This window comes from Ixodes scapularis, unplaced genomic scaffold (assembly GCF_016920785.2).
Source record: "Ixodes scapularis isolate PalLabHiFi unplaced genomic scaffold, ASM1692078v2 PGA_scaffold1__304_contigs__length_218370807, whole genome shotgun sequence".
In the NCBI taxonomy this organism is placed as follows: Eukaryota; Metazoa; Arthropoda; class Arachnida; order Ixodida; family Ixodidae; genus Ixodes; species Ixodes scapularis.
The window spans coordinates 160,742,491-160,763,326 of record NW_024609846.1 but is presented as its reverse complement, the minus strand read 5'-3'; the positions used below and the strand labels follow the sequence as shown (position 1 = coordinate 160,763,326).

The window sequence follows — 20,836 nt, the reverse complement described above, 5'->3', positions numbered from 1 at the left end:
GAACAATAAATAAACGGATGTTAACAGTTGCATCCAATTTTGATCTGATACACTGCAAAAGTGAGATTGGATGCTTCAGAAGTTTTTGAGGGGAAAATTTATGCATCCTTGGGGCCTTGCTTGCACCTTATCTCAATCTTTTGCGAAGCCACAGTACAGGTGTTTTGCAGGTAGAGCTGTAACATCACTCATTAGAAGTACGAGGGTCGTTCTGAAAGTAATGCCTCCTATTTTTTTATGTTGGCCCAAGACACCACGGGTGGACATTCTCGCCAATATTCGGCATAAATTTTGTGGCCGTGTGACAGATGGCAGCACAGTGGCAGTTTGACAAAATTGTGTCTGACATTGCCGTGCGTATGAAGCGGAGGTTAGTAATTGAATTTCTGCACATGGAAGATTTTGCAGCCATTGACACTCACAGACTCTTGCATAAGGTGGAAGCCGCATTCGGGGCAACCACGCACAGCTGTCACACTGCAAAGGGAAGAGCGTCTCCACCAGCTCGTATGCACAAATCGGTGAATGTCGATTGGAGAAATCTCTGCCAGGGAACACTGCATTGCAACCCTGACCAAGCTAAAGACCCAAATTAGAGGCCAAAGAAGGAGGAAAAACTACTCTTCGAACGTATTAACATTGGGGCTTGTACCAGTTTAAGGACATAATGGCAGTCTTGGCCAAACTGGCCTACCGCACCTGCCGTTCGGTCTGGATTTGGCATCTTCAGGTTTACATCTTTAGAGGATAAAAGATGAACTGTGTGGGAAACATTTTCCTAACAGGAATCCCGTCATGTGTGCCATCTGATACATTGAATACCCATGGGGTGATTTAGTACAACGTAAATAAAATGCAGGCTTGCACATGTGAAACCTGTGTTCCATATTTTCAGAGTATGCTTGTTTCTTGGTGAAATTCAAGGGGGGGGGGGTTCAGTGTTTGGTGTGATTGCACTCCCAATTGTGCAAACCTTCCAATGAAAAAAATTGCCCAAGCACAAAGGCGTAAAAAAACAAAAAGAAGCTTTTCAATGGTGTGCAGTAACAATACCGTACGCCGTTATTAAAAATTACTGTTTCCTCTTTTCTCTTGGAGGACCAAATGATATTGACTAAATTCAAAACCAGAATAACTGACACAAAATAACGCTTCGATTGGCGGTTCTCAGAACCCAGAAATACAACTGTATTGTCCAACCCAACGTCCTATACGGACGTTGGCAAGAAACAGTCGGTGAACCCTACCGAGCTTAAAGGAGCTGTGCAACATTTTCAGTGCTTTGCTTAAATAATTTGGGAGTTGGTGTCTCGACCTTTCTGAAGCAAAGAACAAGAAATCGCTTTTGCCTGCATGTCTTAGTTTTTATTTTAAAAATGAACAAAGATTGAGGTTTTCGGCGCCTCTCAACTCCTTAACCATCTTCCGAGTCACGTGCGCTGTAACGTCAAGGGGGGTGGCGCGGGGTTCCAGTGAAGCTCCCTCTCTAGAACCATCCGTGAGCAGCGAGAACTCATCCGCTCGTGACCGCGGACCACGTGCTTGGCGGGCGCAGCGCAAACAATATGGTGAAAAGAGAAAAGTCTCATTTGGGTCCATCCATACCCTTCCAAAATATATCTACATATAAATAATAAACTAAAAAAAAACTTTTTGTGCTGTTGCAATATGAATGTGGAATGATCTATCTGGCTCACAATACTGTTGGGCAGGTTATTAAAGTCTGCTTTTGTTAACGGCAAAGTGGAGTTAAGTAAGGAAACTGACGAAGCGAAGATCAGGCGTACCTTACATGCTTTATCAATGCGAGGCAATATGCAATTGAGTGGAAATAGCAATGATGTTTTGATGTCACTGTTATGATAGTAGATCTTGTGAAAGAAAGACTGCTTTTTTTCTTTTTTTTCTTTTTTTTAAAGACCCCAGGTTAGCTGTCTCATTATCAGGCCCATTTTAGGGATCTCAGAGTTCATTTCAAAGAGAACATCCTTTGGGGTTCCCTACAACCTGAGAATTGACCATTTCCATTTGGCACACATGCACCTGCTTTGTGGGGAGTAATCATGTTTTGCAGAATGTTCTAGAGGTCATTGTCCATTTCTCCCCATGCTTATATTTTGCTTGGCAATAAACCTTAATTAACAGTCAGCCTGATTTTAGATTTTTCGAAAAACAAAATTGACAATTTACAAAAGTCATAGCTGCTTGCCTAAACATTAAAGGGGCCCTGCAACAACTTTTTGACTGGTTTTTAATTTGCACCGATCCTGAGCGCACTGAACGTAGTAACTTAATAAACCTTTCTTTTCTCAAATTTTGCTTTATTTTAAAAGTTATAGGCGAATTAGAATTACAAAAACAAGCAAAAAATAACCTCCTTCATGACGTCGTAGGTCCTGGCTTGAGTGGCCGTGAACAAGAGGAGGGATAGTGAGCTCATCGAGCGCTCACGGCTGCCGCACTCCGTGTCGACGGCTCGAGAGGGCACCACTAAAGCACGTGTTGGATAGATAGGCTGTATGAAGCGGGCGGCCAGGGCGGCTCACGTTGCATTTGCTGCACGATTAAAGACTAATTCGGCATTACACTTCATTGGCCACAAACGACAGCAAACACGGGGTAAAGATCAGTTCAGAACGGGAGCCACTTCGCGCTGCCATACCGCCAAATGGCAAAATCGCCAGCCAAGCCCGCACCGAAAGCTTTCGGAACGCTCGGAACCGGTCGGATCCTTGAGCCGGTATATGACCGCAGCGCCGCCGCGTACATCCGGGACCTTTCTATGCTCGCCGTTCGTCAGCGCCTCATCCCACTAGCCCTTTCTAGTATGCGCAGTTTTTGCCGCGCTTGGTGGCGGGTATGTCGACGGGTCATTTCTTGTTTCCGTACTTTATAAACTGCATGTCATCCTTTTCTGATCTAAAATACTGAACAAAAACTACTTTCATACATAATTGAAACGGTTTGCGACACTTATAAATTTTAGCGGTTCTGACCAGTAGTAAGCCCAGGACCAAAGACGTCGCATATCGGGCGCTTTCGGCAACGCGGGTCGCCCTCGTACGTGGAGGACGTTTCCGCGTCGTCCGGTTAAGATATGACGCACTGATATTTAGTTACTCTCTCCGTGCCCGCTGGCTTGCCCGAACCCTAAGAGACGTGGAAACCGCAAGAAAGGTAGACTAGACACTTAAATATGATTGCGGGGGGCCCCTTTAGAGTGAATTGTGTTAAATTTCAGGAAAATCTATTTCTCTTTGTACACTCTTTTGCTGCTGCACCATTAAACCCCTAATCAACATGAAACGTCCGTTGCAAACTTTCATTTCTTGCTCCGAAACCTTTTTGTTTCAATATTTTTTTACTTTATTTTTAACAGCATTATTGCACTGGAATAATATTTCGGGGAATAATTTGTGGTTTGTGCATCTGGGAACGTTGATCTTATGAATGTGCTTTAAATTGCACGGTAGAAGCTCAAGTCCCCTATGGAACAGTCGAAGGAGTGGTAACACAAAAGCTAACGGTTGCTTTATCCCTGATCTGTTCTACAACATTTACAAGCTGTAAACTTTTGAGGACTTTGTTCGTTATACGGTGACGCATCTGTGTTTTCCTAATTTGTGCCACGTGATTGGGCAGCTGCAACGGGACTGCCACGGTTGACCGGCGAACTGCAGGGCCCCGCGCCTGCTGCAGTCCCCACTCATTGTCCTCTTGTGACCGAGCACCGCTTGCCTCACAACATGACCATGTTGGGAGCCATTGTCGTCTGCCCACGTTGCCGCAGGTCTCAGCCAGGAGCAGCGGGCGGAGCGGGGGCAGCGGAGCAGGAGGGGGGCCCCAAGCCCCCCAACCCCCAGCACCAGGCTGCCTCCAAGCGGATACAGCAGACCCAGGCACAGGTGGACGAGGTCAGGATGCCTTCCCCCCCTTTCTCTCTTCTCTCGAGGCCCATTAGGACGCTCGAGACTCCTCGGAGCAGGGCTGCACAACTCAAAAATGATGCGGCGAAAAGAAAATGTTTGTTGCAAACTACGCAGGTTTTTAATTACTGGCAGACAGGTTTTCGATACCTGGCATCATCGCACTGGTTGCCGTCTTGGGCATGTCTCGCAGTGTCACGTCTGCGGGCCGCACAGGAAGTGCCTGCGAGAGCCGGATGCAGGCTGCAGGCCTCGTGTTGTGCACCCCTGCTTTAGAGCCTTAAAAGCATGCTGGAGACGTCTGTGGGGCAACCGTGGAGCTGCGTTTCGCTGGTAGTGTAGAGAAAAAAGTGTAGAGAGATGTGAGCTGGTGTTTGGCACCCATGCTACACATGAGATGGGCAAGAGCCAAACAAGATAGCCAAAAGCTTGGACAGTATATTTTTCTTTAGCAACAGACCCTGTAGAAAGTCTATCGATAGCTTACAGTGTTAAATGCAGTGTATTTCACTATATCGATAGCTTACAGTGTTAAATGCAGTGTATTTCACTATATCGATAGCTTACAGTGTTTAATGCAATGCATTTCACTATGTCTAGTTTCGGTGCTTGCCATTATTGAGTGTTTAAGGGCACAGGGTAAGTCCTATACTCCCCATGCATTTGAGGCCATGTTGAGGAACATTTTTCTCGGTGACTATTAGGAGTATTCTTGTCATGTAAATATCATTTTGTTCGAAATATTGTGTTTTATCCACTGAACTAGAACTATTTGAACCAATCTAAAATAAGTTTTTTTTTTATATTTTTTTATTCTAGTACTGAAATTTTAGTTGTTTTCATCTATTAAAATCTTCGTAACTCAAAAACTGCTGGGTGCACATTTTTAATTTTAGTTCAGTATTTTTGAACACCCATGTATGTGGTAGGAATAAAAAATCAACCCTCTATAATGTCAGGTTAAGGAAAAAATGGTACCTATGTACTAAAAAACACTGTTTTGAGATAATTGAGTTTAAAGTAAAAAAACTGGTGAATAACAAATTTCTATTGGCACCAACAGCCTCAGAGTCATTTTTTCAATAGCCGCCAGCTTGAAAGGCATTGCTAAAGTCATGTCTTCACCTTTAGGCTTATTGCCTTGCTTGCCGGGCCTCTTTTGTGACCTGCCATGTCGCTTGGTCCGTAAAGTATATTAGAGTGACGTCAACTTCCCTCAGCCACTTGATGACTTTCCAAACAGGGTTCCATCCACAAAACTTCAAAACATTGGCTTGTGCAATGCTGCCACCATTGAATAAAGGAACAGCATTCAATGGCGCCATTTTGTCGTTACGAAAACACAAACGCTTGAATGTACACACGGTACACACCTGGGAGAAACGTGCACAGCGTCTCGTGATTGTCTTGGTTGAAAAAAAGCTATGCAATAGTTGCGAAATAATTTTTTGAGATTATCTGTTACTGGACAAGCTTTTAGGTCTTGTGTTGATTTTGTTTTGTTGGAGAATTCATCGATAAACAGGGAGTGTATCCCAAAAGGAGGCGTGGTCACCTGCTACCTGCTTTCGGAAGAAGTGATTTTCAGCCCGAAATATAGCTTTTTAAAAACACTGGGACAATGGAAAATGTGCGGAAAGAACTAAACTTTTCGAATTGCGAAAAAAACTAAAATCGAATTTTTTTTCAATTTTACCTTACCCTGTGCCCTTAACAGAAACCCGTCTTACTCAACATGTAATTCTTCAAGCATCTTGTCTCGGGTGGCCACTTGGTTACCGAAGAAAGTGTAAATTGGCAAGTAGGCTAGCAGTGATCCTCTCGAGAGTGTCGGTTTCCTTATGTTCATTGTTACTGCATTAAGGGGGGACACTACCCAAAAAAGTGAATGTTTGAACCACTTGTCTAATTTAAATGACCAGGGTGTCTAGCGACCGGGAAAACCGGGAATTGTCAGGGGAATTTTAATTACCTGGAAAAATTGGGGAATGGTCAGGGATATTGTCAGAAAGCGAGCCCAGTCAGAGAAAATGAACCGGAAACGCGATCGAGTACCCTGAGCAAAGACTTGAGGACTTGGGCGCAGAAAAATAGGCAATAAATTCTGCTGAGAGCGGATCGCGGGCTTTGCTCACCTGATGTAGTGTGTGCTACCCGATGTAAAAGGAACAGCCAACGAATCTAGTCCAAGCCTTGGATTGGATTGGATTGAGGGGACGATGCTACGCTTGATTCAGTTAGAGCTATTAGTAACAAATGAGAAAGCCGCAGACCCCAATCCAAGCATTAAGCCGAAAGTATCCGAAAGTGTGCATCTGGCGGCCATGGCCATGCGCCAGGCTGCTATTCGGTTATTGAAGTGTGGTTGAGTGTCGTGCTTTAATTGTGTTTCCGGAAGTGGCCTCTTCACTGACGATGTCGGCGGCAAGAAAGTGCTTGTTTAAACCGGACTGGACGAACCTGAATATTTCAGAAAATGCAACTGGGGTTAAGCTCGTTCAAAATGATGCTCATAGTGCTTAACGCCTTGCGCTGTAATGGTCTTATATATTTCACCGCCTCTACAGTAGTCAGGGAATTTCACCTGTCAAGGAAAACCTGGAAAAGTAGGGGAATTTCGAAATAATAATTTGCTAGACACCCTGAATGACATATACAGGGCTTGTTTCTGTTGATGTTGGGAACATTTCTGCCAAATTTTTGTTAACCTGGGTGAAGTACAAAAAAATTGCAAATGTTCAAAGATGAAAGTGGTTGTCGCGTAGCTTTAGGACAATTCAGAGCAGATAGCTATGGAGCTATATTTCTATATTATACCATCTTTCATCACAAAAAATCCACATCAGCACAAATACTGTTTTGTAGATTTCCATCCTGTGTCCAAAATTTTAGTTCTTGAGCATGAAAAATTACAAAAATAAAAAAAATACAAGCTCGTACCTATCTTCCCCTTAAAGGGTAACTGCAAAGAAAAAAAGTTTTTTTAAACAGCATCTAAATTAAACTAGCACGTCACAAAAAAAAAAATGTTCCATGAAAAAAGCAATTTTTTTTAGCAATATTTATGCTACAGGACGTAATTTAGTCGGAGTCACAGCCTCACCACATTTGAAACTCCCGCTCTTTCGCCCCGCGCGGGGAAGAAGTAGGCCCCGCCCCGCGCTCTTGGATTTGCTCTCGGATTGACTTGGCGCTGCAGAGTTGAATGACGCACGCAGCGTCTCGACTTCCGGTGCATAAAGTGTGCATACCAGAGCCTTTTGTGGCTTCTGTGTTCTGTGCGAACTGTGCACAAAATGGACCCTGAATTGAAGCGTCAGCTTCTTGGCCGCTGCGAGCAACTGGGTCTTCGGCCATACGAAGATACATCGCGGAGGATGGCTGCCAGCAACAAAGACGGTGCACCGCCTGAGCCTCCCGAGTCGTCTACACGCTTCGACGACACCCGCTGGTGTCGTCCAAGCAAAAGTAAAGAGAACAGCTCAGGAAAACAAAAGTAACAAACCGCGCTATGAAAGCCAAATCCTCGCGTCGCTTGCTATCACTAACACCTGTGACAGCTGCTAAAAACACACTACTTCCAGGGGTGGAACGCCTGCGCCATTTGCGCCATTTTGCGCCAGACGCATTTGTCTGCGCCATCCTGCGCCATTTTGCGGAAACTGCGCCACTGCCAATAGCTTGCGCCATTATGCGCCAAATCGCACAACGTGCGCCCAAAAAAATTGTATTTTGTCTTGGTTTCGGTTTCTATCGACTCGACTGGCAACAATGAGCACGTTTAGCTTGGTCGGCCCTGCAATCCTTTGTTCTGTTTATTCTCCCTATGTATCTCGAGTCGGAAGCGCGCCTAAAAACTCGGGGATCGGATTCCAAGCGCTACACCACCTGCATGCGACTGGATTGTTATTCTTCAACCATCAGTGATTAAGCAAGTCGGCCGAGGTGAGGTCGAGTCGTTAAGCGTCAGATTGCCTGAGGCTCTGCGGCCCGGGATCCAGAAGTCAACCAGTGGAAAAAAAATGAGCAAAAGATTCCGTTTACTACTTAATCGTTATAAGTTGGAACCGCATTCCCGCAAGATAAATTGTGATTTGATAGAACTGGAAACGCTGTCCGATCCGAAATTTTGCCGTCCAGCAGCTCTCACGCGAGCGGTAGATCTGCTCGGCGTACTTTAACCTTGCTCTTGTTAATCGCTTTGAATACAATAACTCTGTTAATCGTAGTCTGCTGCTTCGATATTGAGTTGCACAATAGGATAAACTCGAAATTTGTTGCCCTGTTCCTCCTCGCAGCGGCACGTCCGTTGCTTACGCACGTCACGTGGTTCGCACATATAATTACTATGTCGAGCACGTGAGTTGTGCGATAAGCAGTGCTGGTTTGCATCTTGAGCAGCTGAAAGCCACTCAGAAAATATCAAGTACATTATCTTCAGAAACGTATGGTACTTGCGTTTTGGCTCTCATTAAGGCTCACAAAGTTCCAAGTTTTCGCATCTGTTACACTGTTATGTGTTATCCCATCTACCTAGGTTCCTAACCTCTCATGTTCATCTGTGCTGCTAAGCACTATTGAAATTGCTCCCGTGCTCGTCTAAGACACAAGCTGAAGTGCAATGAAAACTGATCTGAGCTGCTCCTAGCCTGCTCCAGAATGTAGTTTTAGCTGCTCCCAACCTGCTCCAAAACAGCGGTTTCAGCTGCTCCCGTGACTGCTCCCAAATACATTTGATGAGTTCCACCCCTGTACTTCACTTCAGGAAATCTCACTCAAGCACCTGGGTCAACAGGAAACACCGATCACTTAGGTGAAACGACTAGTCAAGGTAGGCGAGACGGGCAAGAGGAGAGACAGTGGTGGAAAGAATGGCGAAGCTTTTGTTTGTTATGGTATGAATCCAAACGGAAGTGCCCGTCTTGTAAACCTTTTTGTAAAAAATAATAACTCTCATTACATGGGTTATTCTTTATCCGTAAAAATATGCCGCTCAAAAGGAAATTACAACATGTCGCAAAGGTTTAACAACCAGGATCTAAGCTGTCAATCAATCTCTTAGCCCATGAGAAGTTACTATCGCATGTCGCTCCGTGACGTATAATAGCAACTCCATGACGTATAATACCAACTTTGTGGCGTGCGATTTAGAATGGACGAAATAGCCGCAAACTAAAAGCAGTCTCGCACAGTAAATATTGCTGTAAAAAAAAATTTTTTTTTCGTGGGAATTTTGTTTTGTGACATGCTTGTCCCAATTAGGCTGTTTAAAAAAAATGTTTTTCTTTGCAGTTATCCTTTAATATTTCACATGAGAAAAACTCATAAATATTAATCCAAGTTACGTAATAACAATACTATAGTTTTCCTAAAGTGAATTTTCTGCCAAAAAGTGGAATAGAGAAAAATGTGTTCAAATTGCTCCAACCTCTACCTTCAACATTGGCGGACCAAAAATAATTTATAAAAAATGAATTATGCAGTGTAAACTAATGGAGCTTTCTGGGAATACTGTCTAGATGTTGGTGGATGTTAATATGACATTTTTCAAACTCAACTTTTTTATGCAGAAATTGTTTTTTCTGGGTAGTGTCCCTCTAAATATAATGAGTTGACCTCTAATGCCACTCTCAATCTTTTGTAACATCATCCCTTGACTACCATAATAAGGTGCAGATTTGGTCTACTTGGTCTGTGTTTAACTTAGAAAAATAACTCAAGAAAATAAGACAGTCTCAGTAAGGACAATAGTGCTTCATTTGTAGTTTGTTCATAGTTGTTTTCTTTTCTGTGCCACATTTTGTACCTTGGACGTGTGGCTACTTTGATTGGCGCGGTCTGTGTAGCCTAGCAGGGATTAAGTGTGGCGGTCCCTCGGAGTCGTCGGACAGGCTTTGTCCTAACTCGTCCCAAAATCTGGCACGACAGTTGGTCCGTTCTTCAAATTGCTCCATACACTTGTTCACGGTATCTGCCAACAGGAATGCTTCTGAGCGTGTGCACAATCTCTCTCCAGTCAGGGAACAGGAGAATTCTGGAAGAGTTAGGCCAAGCACACACTTAACACAATTCAGGGTATGTGGAAAGCATAAACAAACGAGACAGTAAGGACACAAGCACCTCTTTCAGTTAGAAATGTTTTTGGTAGGACTGCATCCGCATTGTCTTGAAGGTGGGAAAATCCTCTGCTAGGAACATGCACGTCTGAAAAGCATCCCGCACTTTGGTCCTATTTCAAACCACTTTTCTAGAAATTATCTTTCGGGGCCTCTAGCAATTTTTCATTCTTCCTGCGATGTGAAGGGTTTTTTGTAACATTCCTCGTGAAAACTGCTCAGCATGCAATACCAAGCTTGGGGTATGCGTGACCTACTTGCCAGCTTTCTTTTTGTCTCCCTATGCTTGCAAGATGAGTGATATGGCCCCTCCATGGGCAACCCACCAACATTGTAGATCCATGACCCCCAGTATGGAGGTCATGGATCTACAAACAAATCGGAGACAAGGGCCAAACCCCACCCCATCTCTGATTGCATCCTGTGGCGTCCCGTCGCAAGCGCTCTTGGAGCAGGGTTTGGCCCACAGTGGGAAAGAAGGGTTAGCGGTACTTCTTTCGCCGATTGCCGCAGAGTAGTGAACCATATCTAAGGACTCTCCACTGGGTCTTTGAACACCGCTTTTGCATCCATTTTAAATTGCCTTGTTCCTCAAACTTCTTTCGAAGGTTTGCTTTTTCAATCTCCCTTTGTCAAAAATCAAAACAAGAGGAGGAAAGCTTTTCAACTCTGCTTAAAAAAACAGCCAAATTAAAAAAAAAAAAAAAATTAATACACATTTAAAAGAAGTTTGCAGAAGAACATTTATTGCAATAGTTACGTTCTTAGATGCAGTTTAAGTAAAGGTATCCCTGCTCTAGGCCTCCTCGCCCGTAACGGAAGGTGCTTAGCTAGCTAACCTTCATTTCTCGGCTGGAGAGATGATTGATGTGTGGAATGTTTGTTGTAAAATTGTTTCTTCCTGCCAGGGTAGGCTTTCATTTGACATATCTTTGTTTGAGAAAGGAACAATAGAAATAGAGGCATTATTGTGCTAAAAAAATGTTAAAGTCACCTTTTCCATTTCGGTTTCAAACGGCAACAAACATGGCTGCCACTGTTTGCTGCGGGGGGGATTATACACCGCGTAACTCGTTGAATTTGTCTGTTTTTTGGAGTGCGAGTTGTTTCTCATGCACCGTGATGTTCAGAGGAAGATCTCAACTGACGATGTAGTTTCCAACAAACAACTGTCGCAGGTGCATGCCTTCGGAAGCGCTGTGCAGGAGCTTGTTTTCATAGCGTGATGGCATAACCCTAACACCCCACGTCAACTATTTTGCTTGATCTGGCTTGATTTGTTTGTTTGTGAGTCTTGATGCTAAGCAAATAGGTCAGTTCCCATAAAAGCAGCCCCCTACTCTGAGAATCGTGCAACCGTCATGATTGTTACCATGGTTTCAGTACTGAGAGCTAGATACATGGGTAAGAATTTGCGAGCCATCTCGCTGAAAGCAGTCGGGTGTTTTCCTCGGATCAGGTTTGTCCAGATATGTTTCCGTCATTCCGCTTTGGAAGGCCCGTAGCTTTCAAGTTTGTTGCAGTGCACCTGATAGAGTTAATACAGTGATATAAAAGGAAAGGTCCAATGCATTCGGGCCGCTTTGGAACGGCGGTGCATGGAGGCAGACATCAGTGGTTTTATTTAGTGGTCCCGATGGGCCCATATCGCTGTTGATGCGTTAATATGCACAAACAAGCAGCAAAACATCACTTTTGAGGTCTGTGCCTTGTTTGTTTCTAGCTTACTTTGCAGAAGAACACCAGAATCGCACATTGTATAAAACTCAATGAGCTTGACTAGCGCTCCAGCAACTTCAACTCATCGCGGCAAAACGAGCACACCTAACCGATAGTCTGCTTTCTTTCTCCCCTCTTCTGTTGCTCTCTTTTTTGTTCTTTCTCTCGGAACTGCCGATGTCAGCTCCTAGGGTTTTCCGCATCGTGCTCCTGTCTTCACCTCCCCCTGCGAATAGCAGACGGATGCAAGCGATGGCGGAAGCCGACGCGCTGCTTTCATGGCCATGTTTAACAGGCAATGCACAGGGCAATGACCGTATTGCGTACCTTGGCTGCATCGTTCTTGGTATCGTGCTCAGCAATATCAATCAGCTCAAGACTAAATAGATGCTCCGCACGCATTCCATTTTTTTTTTTTATGTCGATCAGTATGGATTTTTGTTGGTCTAAGTAGTTGGGGTGAACTTAGATATGTTGGGGAATTTCGAGCTGAAATGGTGGCAGATACCGTGCTCTTGTGTTGGAGAGCCAAACAACAGAGTCGAGAAGGCCTCCCGGCATTGCGGTGTTCAACCTGTTGTTGGCTGCTCGGAGAGTGTCTCCGAGAAGGGCCTCCTCGTGCAGTCAGCTCTGCGAGGCATAGCCTTTGTCCTACGACTTCGGAGGGGCCCCGTCGTGAGGGCCAGGGCTGAATGGGGGCTTCTCTGTACCGGGCCCAGGTGGTGGGCATAATGCGCGTCAATGTTGAGAAAGTGTTGGAGCGGGACCAGAAGCTGTCTTCCCTGGACGACCGAGCAGGTGAGGCACGCCGGGTCCCCGGGGGCCGGGGTGTGGCGACAACTGGGCCCGTTTGGCCGCCGCAGTGACGCTCAAACTCTCTTACGGCCGGCCAATCGTCTTGGGGAGTGTCGGCATGCTCGGCACCCGTCCCCAGTTGTCGCCGTACCCCGTTTGACTGGGAGAGTTTGTTTACGCTTAACGGGTGCCTAGTCCGTCTGCAATGTGGATGGCCGTCCTCTCTGTCCGGGCCCGCTCTCCTTCCAATGTGAGGCAAGCGTCTACTAACAACGTCCGTGTGTTCCCCGCCCTCTGGGCCTGCCCTGACCTCTGGTGGCTTTTTCCCCTCCCCTTCTCTCTGCCCCTCTTTCCTGTTTTGCGTTCAGGTTGTGGATATCATGCGCACAAACGTGGAGAAAGTGCTGGAGAGAGATCAGAAGCTGTCGGAGCTGGACGACCGTGCAGGTAATGCCGGGCCCCGTCTGCTCGCTTGCCCCTTCCTCAGTGTCCCGCGAATTGCACCAGTCTATCTCCCGGAACGCTGTGCTCCCCCTGCACGGCTGACCCACTCCAGCTGCCTTCGGTTAAGCTATGCGTTCTTGCCTTAGTGGTGGTGTTTCATTTTCCACACCCTTTGCATAAGAACTAGGGTCGCAGCAGCGGAGATCTCATTTGCTTTCTATTAGATTGGATTGCGCGAGATGATTTCTTTCCAGGGATTAATGTTTTTGGCTGGCAGTTATTTTGATGGAGCAGGGAAGTTCTTTCTATTGCGATGTGCGCGAGCCTCGAGTTAATTGCAGGACGTCTCTCTTATTGTGATTTGTAGTTAAATGATGCAGTCCAGAGGGGGGATCAGTGGCCGGGTGGGCTAGCGCATAGCAGCTCTGGGTGTGTGCAGCAAAAGCTCGTGCTGCAGAACCCCGGGGGTTCGATCCGCACCTGTGCCCGTTTCAGTCTGAATGAGCATAATACCGGCATGTGGTCGGGCTTCACTACTGCGTGTTGCACGTTGAAAACCCCAAGCTACTAGTTGTAGTGCACTGGCTAAATTTCTCGTCTACATCTGAGACACCAGATGCCCATCGAAGCTGACTAACTTCCGGCTCTGTAAACATACACGTGATGCAATTATCATTATGTAGTCCAGAATTTTCACTGCAGGTTTTGCGTTGCACGTAGCGCAACACCGTTAACGTGATCGGGCGATTGCCAGTTTTCTGCTTTCCTCTTGGAGATGAAAGGCTGTCATCACAACTAGTACTAGGGATGAAAAGTGCTGACTTGGGGCACAGACCAAAGCAATACAATTTGCCCACCTTTTGAACTGAAATGCCACAAACCAATAGTGTCGTGTTTGCTCTTAAACACTGTTGGCACAAACCTGACATTGCCACTTTTTTTTAATTTCATTAAGACTGGGTATTGACAAACATGAAATTCGACCAGTTAAGTTAGTGCCGCAAATGAGCGCTTTGCTTTCGAAAAGTCCTAATTTTAAGACAAAATTTGCGAATTCCTGCGCTCACGTTACGCTAACTGCATTGCACTTGTGCTCTTTGCCAGTGCGGCATTATTAATATCACTTGTAGTAAAATCCTCCACTCAGTAGTTATGCGTAGAGCTTTATGAAGACTGGAGAACCTTTCAGACTGGAGACGCTTCTTCAGCTTGCATGAAATGCCGAGCTACTGTGCTGCATATCATTACCATAAACTCTAAGAAGGACGGTGCTTTCCACCGATATACTTTCAAAAGAAACGCAGATGAAGCAGGCTCTTGGGGTATTTTTTCAACTAATGCAGGTTTGTTCCAAGTGATTTCTTTCGCGGGTGTTGCCGCTCGGCTAGACTCGTGCAAGCCTAGGACACCAGGGCTTGGATCAAGGAGATGCAAAGATCCTTTCTTCAGGCTTTTGGTCGTTTTCGGATCGTTCGGTTCTGGGAACATTAGGGATCAAATTGCAGCTCTTTCCCCTGGGAGTTCCAATCACAATTGGCCTCATTGGCACCTCTCTGTTAGCCTGTTAGATGCAAGTTTAATATGAAAATATCATTTACTGGTTTGGAATACACAGTTGGGTATGCGAGTCAAATAAATATCTAAGGCAGAATCTTCCAGCCGGGGCCTGCGCAACAGTTATATAACTGCTTAGTGAATCTTTACCGTCCCCAGTTTCCCTCAGCGTTCGGCTGGCCCAACGCATTCCTTCCCCTTCGGAAATGTCGGGGTTTCTCGTATCGCCCCAGGTGCTTGCACGGCCCGAATTTGTGTCCGAGGCTCCGAAGCACTTCGGAGTTGTCGGGCATTGGAAGGGTTGGCTTTTCAGTTATTGCACATCCTAGCGGAAGCGCCAGGAAAATGGCTAGCAGTCGATGATGCTCTAGAAGTGCAGCTTGTGATCGAGCTCTTTCTGACTGATGTTTGTTCGCACATATGGTTTGCACAGGAGGTTTGGCTTTGCCTTTACCCCGTCTCCTCCCACCCGGTGGTGCTCTGTGTCGTCCGAGTGGCGTCTCTCCTTGCCTCGCTGCATGATGCCCCCTTTAACCGTGTCCCAAGATGCTTGCCTGTGCGTTAGGAGAACGTTGGGGCCCCACCTCTGCATTTGTGGCAACCTCTGTCGCCGTCGATGTGACTCTCTTTCCAAGTTTTGTGCCTCGTGGTGCTTGAAAAATTTTTCGATCCCCAAAAGTGCCTCCTCAGTTAAATAGCAGCAATTTAATACCCCTGTTACATGGGCACCTTTAACCGCGGTTAACTCGACTTTAGGTTCTGTTATGCGGCACCACAGTTGCCTCACTATACTCTCGGACAGCTATTTCAGGAGAAGTGAAGAGCGCGCATGCACTGCTTTGATGGTTGCTCAAGATTCTCAGGTGCACGTTCGCCCATAGCTTTGACTGCATAGCCGCAGAATGTTGTCTGCAAGTATTGTGCGCCAACTGTGGCTTAGCATAACTGCAGTTATTGTGCCCGTGTAACAGGGGCATTGGTTGTACAGAAGCAAAAGTTCTTGACAACTCCTTTTCTCAGTATCTAAAGAAATGATTTTGTTCTGCCTGAGGGAAGAGCAATTTTTTTAAGCACTCGGTTACAGGGAGACTTTTCCCTCCCATTCCTGCTGAATGCCTCCTTTCCCAAGGAGTTAGGGAACTGAGTATGACATGAAATCTTGCTTCATATTCTACACAGTTGCAGTGGCAATACAAAAATATGTTAACCAGGATTCTCACTTTTAGCTAGCAATTTTAAGGTCAAATTTTGAACATTTTCATGTGGAAATTTGGAGACATGTCAGAACCCCAAAAAAAAAAAAAAATATGCATTGTTGTCCAAGGGCAGCTCCGCTCCATTCCAAAAATTTAGTGATGCACGATTTTGCATCGAGATGTACAAAAATTGGCTCTGCACCATTTCTTTTCCGAAAACTTTTGATATCTTTCATGCACTCTTTGGAGATGATCACAAACCGAAACCGAAACTTCGGCTGCAACAGGCAGCATTGACATTGCACTGGAAAATGGCAGCATCCGTGCGGTAGAAATGGTCACGTGATCCACCATGGCAATAGTCAAAGTGCAAGTGTTGCCGTGTCCTGCGTGCATGTCTTATAAACACACGGCTGAGGTTTGTAGGTACGAAAGGCTCTTAAGCTGAAAATGTTATGAAGAGGGGAAGGGGGGGGGGGGGGATAATCTCAGCTGAGCTCCCTCAGGTGGCTGGCGTGTTCATGATGCTGCATCCAGTGCATGCTTGTGCCAAGTGCAGATTATGCTGCTGGCACACTCCTTAGCCTTTGGCCCCTCAAAAAAGAGGGAAAAAATGCTTCTGATGTTATTGACATGGAGACATTACTCACTAAATTAAGCAGATTTCGCAGCTTCGGTACATCTCAAATTTTATGGGCCATTTTAATAAACATATTAGACGGAATTATGTTCTATTATGGCCTATCAAGTTTCTAGGGGATACTTAAGACAGCTGCATAGTTTCCTCAGCAACAAAAATCGAGCGGAGTTGCCCTTGGATGGTCAGAGGCAGTGTCCGAGTACTGCAGTTTGCTCGAGAACTTCGTATTATGCTGTGTCCTGTCAAGCTGTCCTTGCTTGAGTGGTGTCCAAACTTTTCTCTTAGGAGTTTCTGCGCTTTTTAAAATGGGCAGAACTTGGAGGCGAGCCATAAGAGGTGCATGCTTTATTTTTAGCCTGGTTTGGGACATAAAGAGCTCCTGGCTATGCTTACCCTGGGGTGCTTACTAAACGAGCCTGGGAGGTATTTATGCATATTAAGTTGTGTTGTTTCCCTCATAATTTTTCTGAGAAAAAAGAACAGTGTTTTTCGACCCGAGTAAATTAACCGTACAGCACAGAAAGCTCAAACTCCGCGAGAATGCGACGCTAGCGGTTGGGGTAGAACACGAAAGTTTGAGAGCATGACGTTGCCTGGATCAAAAGATAATCCAGAAAAACAAAATTTCTTTATGCTCAGATGTCCGCCAGGCCTAATATTGTTAGAACAAGAGCTGACATTTTAACATCTATTTCAGAAAAAAAAAAAAAAAAAAAAAAAACTTGAAAGTACAAAAGAAAGCAGTGTCTCCTTTCTTGCTGCTAAGCGTTTCACTAACATAAATCTCACAAGCTTCTACAATAGTTCTTGTCTCGACAATATTAGGCTTAGGTGTACGTCGGCTCGTAGAAAAATTTGACCTCAATTATCTTTTGATTTAGTAGCTTTGAGTCAAGTACTCAAACTTTCGCATTCTATCCTAACCGCTAGCGTTAGAATCTCACGGAGTTTGAGCTTTCTGTGGTGCATAGTTCAATCACTCGGGGCCGCCGAAAAACGCCATTCTTTTTTCTGGGGAACATCCTGTAGTTATGGTAAAGCCTGAGGCTAAGGCAAGAGAACAGCGCAAACACAAGGTCTCCAAAAAGATGCTTGTTTGTGCTGTCCTTCTCTCACTGCAGTCTCTGGGTTTTTCGTAATTATGTTCAATTTACACTGACTCAATCGTGCTTTCACTTTTTGTTCATATTAAATTTATCGGTGGAACAGCCAGAATTGTAGTAGCAAAGCCAACGTAAAGTATACTGGGTGCTTTCTGGGAAACTTGACAGGGTGTTTTGCATGTCAGAAAAATTGGAGCTTCACATATCAGCTAGCAGCATTGATAAGACGGAAGTTTGAGCCTAACATGCTTATCCGAACTTTAAACTAAAAGCAGGTACTGAAAACACAATTTCTTTTTTCTGCCAGCATTCAGATTTTTTTAACGCTATGGGCAAGGACTTTCACCGACTATAGCACTATCGTTAAGCAGAGTTTTGCCTCTCCAATCCGTAGCTTGCCGTAATGTCCCGAGATACGGGCCACCTAAATCGAGAGCAAATCGAGCGACTGTAAGGAGTGGGCTAACTTTCAGTGTGCGATGAACAAAATTTGAAAAAGTGCTGTTTCTAGATCACGTGACCTGCTAAACCTGTTATCTGAACAAGGGGCAATGAAGCAAAGATAGCAGTCCTTCCCAGTCAGCAATGTTCGCCTATCTCCCGCCGTAGCTAACACCATTTCCTCCAATGTTACCATTGGCCCAGGCACAGCATTTACCAAAAAAGAAAAACAATCTTTCGAGGTTTTAAACAAAAAAATTGCAGAGCATGCCAGGAAGAGGGGTGGTTTATTGTTAGGGGGCAGGGCACTTCTCGGGAGATTATGGTATCTGTTTTTTTTTTTCTCCGGTAAATTTTCTTTCGTAATTTTCTCAGTGCTTAGTTAACTTTATGGGATGGCGTGACGTTTTCCCTCGCATTTATGTGTTCAGCGACCGCTCCTTGCCGAGGGCGTTCCAAGCTGCACGGTCTCTAGCCGTTGCCTTGGCACATTGGTGCGTGAGAGTCTTGTCGCTCGACTGGCCCTGCCGGGGCGCAGCTTGAAGGGCGGTTGGCGAGGTTGCATGGGTGGGAGGGGCCCACGATGATCGCGGCGCCACTGACAAACCGTACCCCCGTGGCACCGCAGATGCCCTGCAGCAAGGTGCTTCGCAGTTCGAGCAGCAGGCTGGCAAGTTGAAGAGGAAGTTCTGGTGGAAAAACTGCAAGGCAAGGGGTCCTTTCTCTCCTTTTCTCTCTCTCAGAGGTGTGCGTTGGCGGTAGAGCCTATTGTTTGGTGTCGTGCGACTGGACCACTTCGGTGAAGCAGTGTAGAGAACCGGGGTGCAAAAAAGGGGCAAAAGATGGGGCTACAATGTTTTCACTTCAATATTTTTTTTTTTTTTTTTTTTCCATTTTGTTTCTAGGTGTTGTTTTTTATTGGCAGAGTTTGCAATGTCTAAAGGTTGTTCCAAAAGCGGCCGGAGATAAAAGATTAAAAAAAAGTTGCGGACAGTTTATCCGACGTGCTAGCTGTTGACACCTACTGTGTATACATGTAGGTGCAATGCTGTACCGAGTATGCGACCTGGTGAGGTCATTGCCTCCCAGTTCTACCGCTTTCACTTGTATGCAGTTGCGTATGCAGCAGGTTTTCCTTTAGAGCTACCAGCTCGTGCTTCAAGCTGTTGCCGACTTAACGCGCTTAAAGTGTATAGACAAGCCTTTAGTCTGAGGGTAAAGCTCGGTTCCCATGGTGATTTTGCCGACAGTCTTGCAATTGCAACGTTAAAAGGGCGATGCAAAAATTGTTTTACCTTCGATAAATACCACTCAGAATCATTCCTTGACGGTAATAACCTATGAAACCGCACATGAATTTTTTATTTTCTTCATGCAGTGCCAGTCGCAGAAAAAGTCTGAGAAAAGCTACCAGCAATTACCCCCTCAACTCGCAGCCACATTAAGCGGCCGGGTGATCTGGAGCAGATTACCTATATGCCACCAATGTTTATCATAGACGAACGTTGAGGTGGGCAAAGCATAGGACACGCATCGAGCTGTACACATGGTTAAGGTTCGGCTATTCCCGTCGTCGTAGCGGTGGGGCACGAGCCACCACCCGAGAACATGTCGAGGCATTGATTGTCAAGAGGCCAAATCAAATGCTCGCATGGTGCTCATGTCCGCCGTACGAGCCACATTTAAATATTGTCACCGCTTCAACCGCGAAGCTCGACGACGAAGTCCTTGGGATCGCATTGTCGACGACGCCAACAATGCGACCCCCACAACTTGGTCGTCGAGTCTTGCAAAGAACCAAGACTTTGTCGTTGAGTCTTGCGAAGTCTTGGTCAGTGACCTCGCATGCGAGTGTACTTGGGTCCCACTATACTCCGTTTCACGATAACTTGGCGAACTGTGGAAGCTGCGGCCCCCATGACCCAGTAAGGGCGTCGGAGCAAGGCACGTGACAACAAACTCTCCATGGTTGAGGCCACGGAGGCCCTGTTACCACCACGGCAACAGCACTGTCCGTGACAAAAAGTAGTTCAAGGCTTTTCTTTTTTCTTTTAATGGCAATTGAACTCGCGCAATTGCATCTCTATCAACATAACAGTAAAGAAAAATGAAAACCTGTTACTTTTCAACGATTCTCAATTCGGATCAACCCTTATCCGAGGACGTGGTTTTTGAACTATGTTTGAACAATCGCATCCCTGTGATCGACTGTTTCTGCTCAAAACTTTGCTCTGGCATTGGGGAGTTCTCATAGGTCGTTTTTGCCGTCCCGCTATGCTCTTGGCAGCCCGCTTCGATACCCGCAGCTCTACAGTCAAGGCCGTCGACAGGCAGACGCAGTAGCGACTTCTTCGTTGCGGAGGACTTAGCGGAGGGGAAATGCGGTCTACAGTTTTGCCAGTGAATTGAGCGTATGGTAGTATCGTGAACTGTTCCCGAAGAGCTCGCTACTCTTGCGGACGGCAATGTTGCGGCGGTGGGCGTTCATCCGAAGTTGGTTGGTTTTGCAGCAGACGACTCTTGGCTAGCAGATGACAGCCGGTTCCTCCGGGCCTCGCATTTGGCGCAGTGACTCTCACGCTCCCGTGATATGGTGACAAGTGCCTCGTTCCTACGCTCTTATTGGGTCGTGGGGGCCATAGCCTCCACAGTTCGCCAAGTTATCGTAAAACGAAGTGTAGAGTCGCTGAATGTTTCCAATGTATCGCATTCGATAGCATCCGTTGTGACTTCTATTTTAGCTGTGATTGGCCATTTTGGCACCGAAACATGTACGGTGGAAGGTGTCTCTGGGAGTGCCAACCCCATCTCCCATATCGACGGGCCGCGAGTTACCACCGAAGTTAGGATGTGCCTGGGTCAGGACGCGCTACCTGAAATCACCAGTGAGACATGGCTGTAT

The 20,836-nt window shown here is 45.8% G+C and overlaps 1 protein-coding gene across 2 annotated transcripts in view; it reads left to right on the top strand.

Annotated features, from left to right (window-relative positions):
* The window catches only part of LOC8028787 (vesicle-associated membrane protein 3), a 38,914-nt gene that overhangs the window by 3,479 nt on the left and 14,599 nt on the right, over window positions 1-20,836 (top strand). Inside the window, exons 2-4 of one of the 2 annotated variants that reach the window (XM_029995069.4) lie at window positions 3,791-3,914; window positions 12,925-13,003; window positions 18,563-18,642. In XM_029995069.4, coding sequence (XP_029850929.1) covers window positions 3,791-3,914; window positions 12,925-13,003; window positions 18,563-18,642 — 283 coding nt within the window. Of the gene's footprint in view, window positions 1-3,790; window positions 3,915-12,480; window positions 12,560-12,924; window positions 13,004-18,562; window positions 18,643-20,836 lie in introns of both variants that reach the window. The other variant, XM_029995074.4, reaches the window with a different exon arrangement.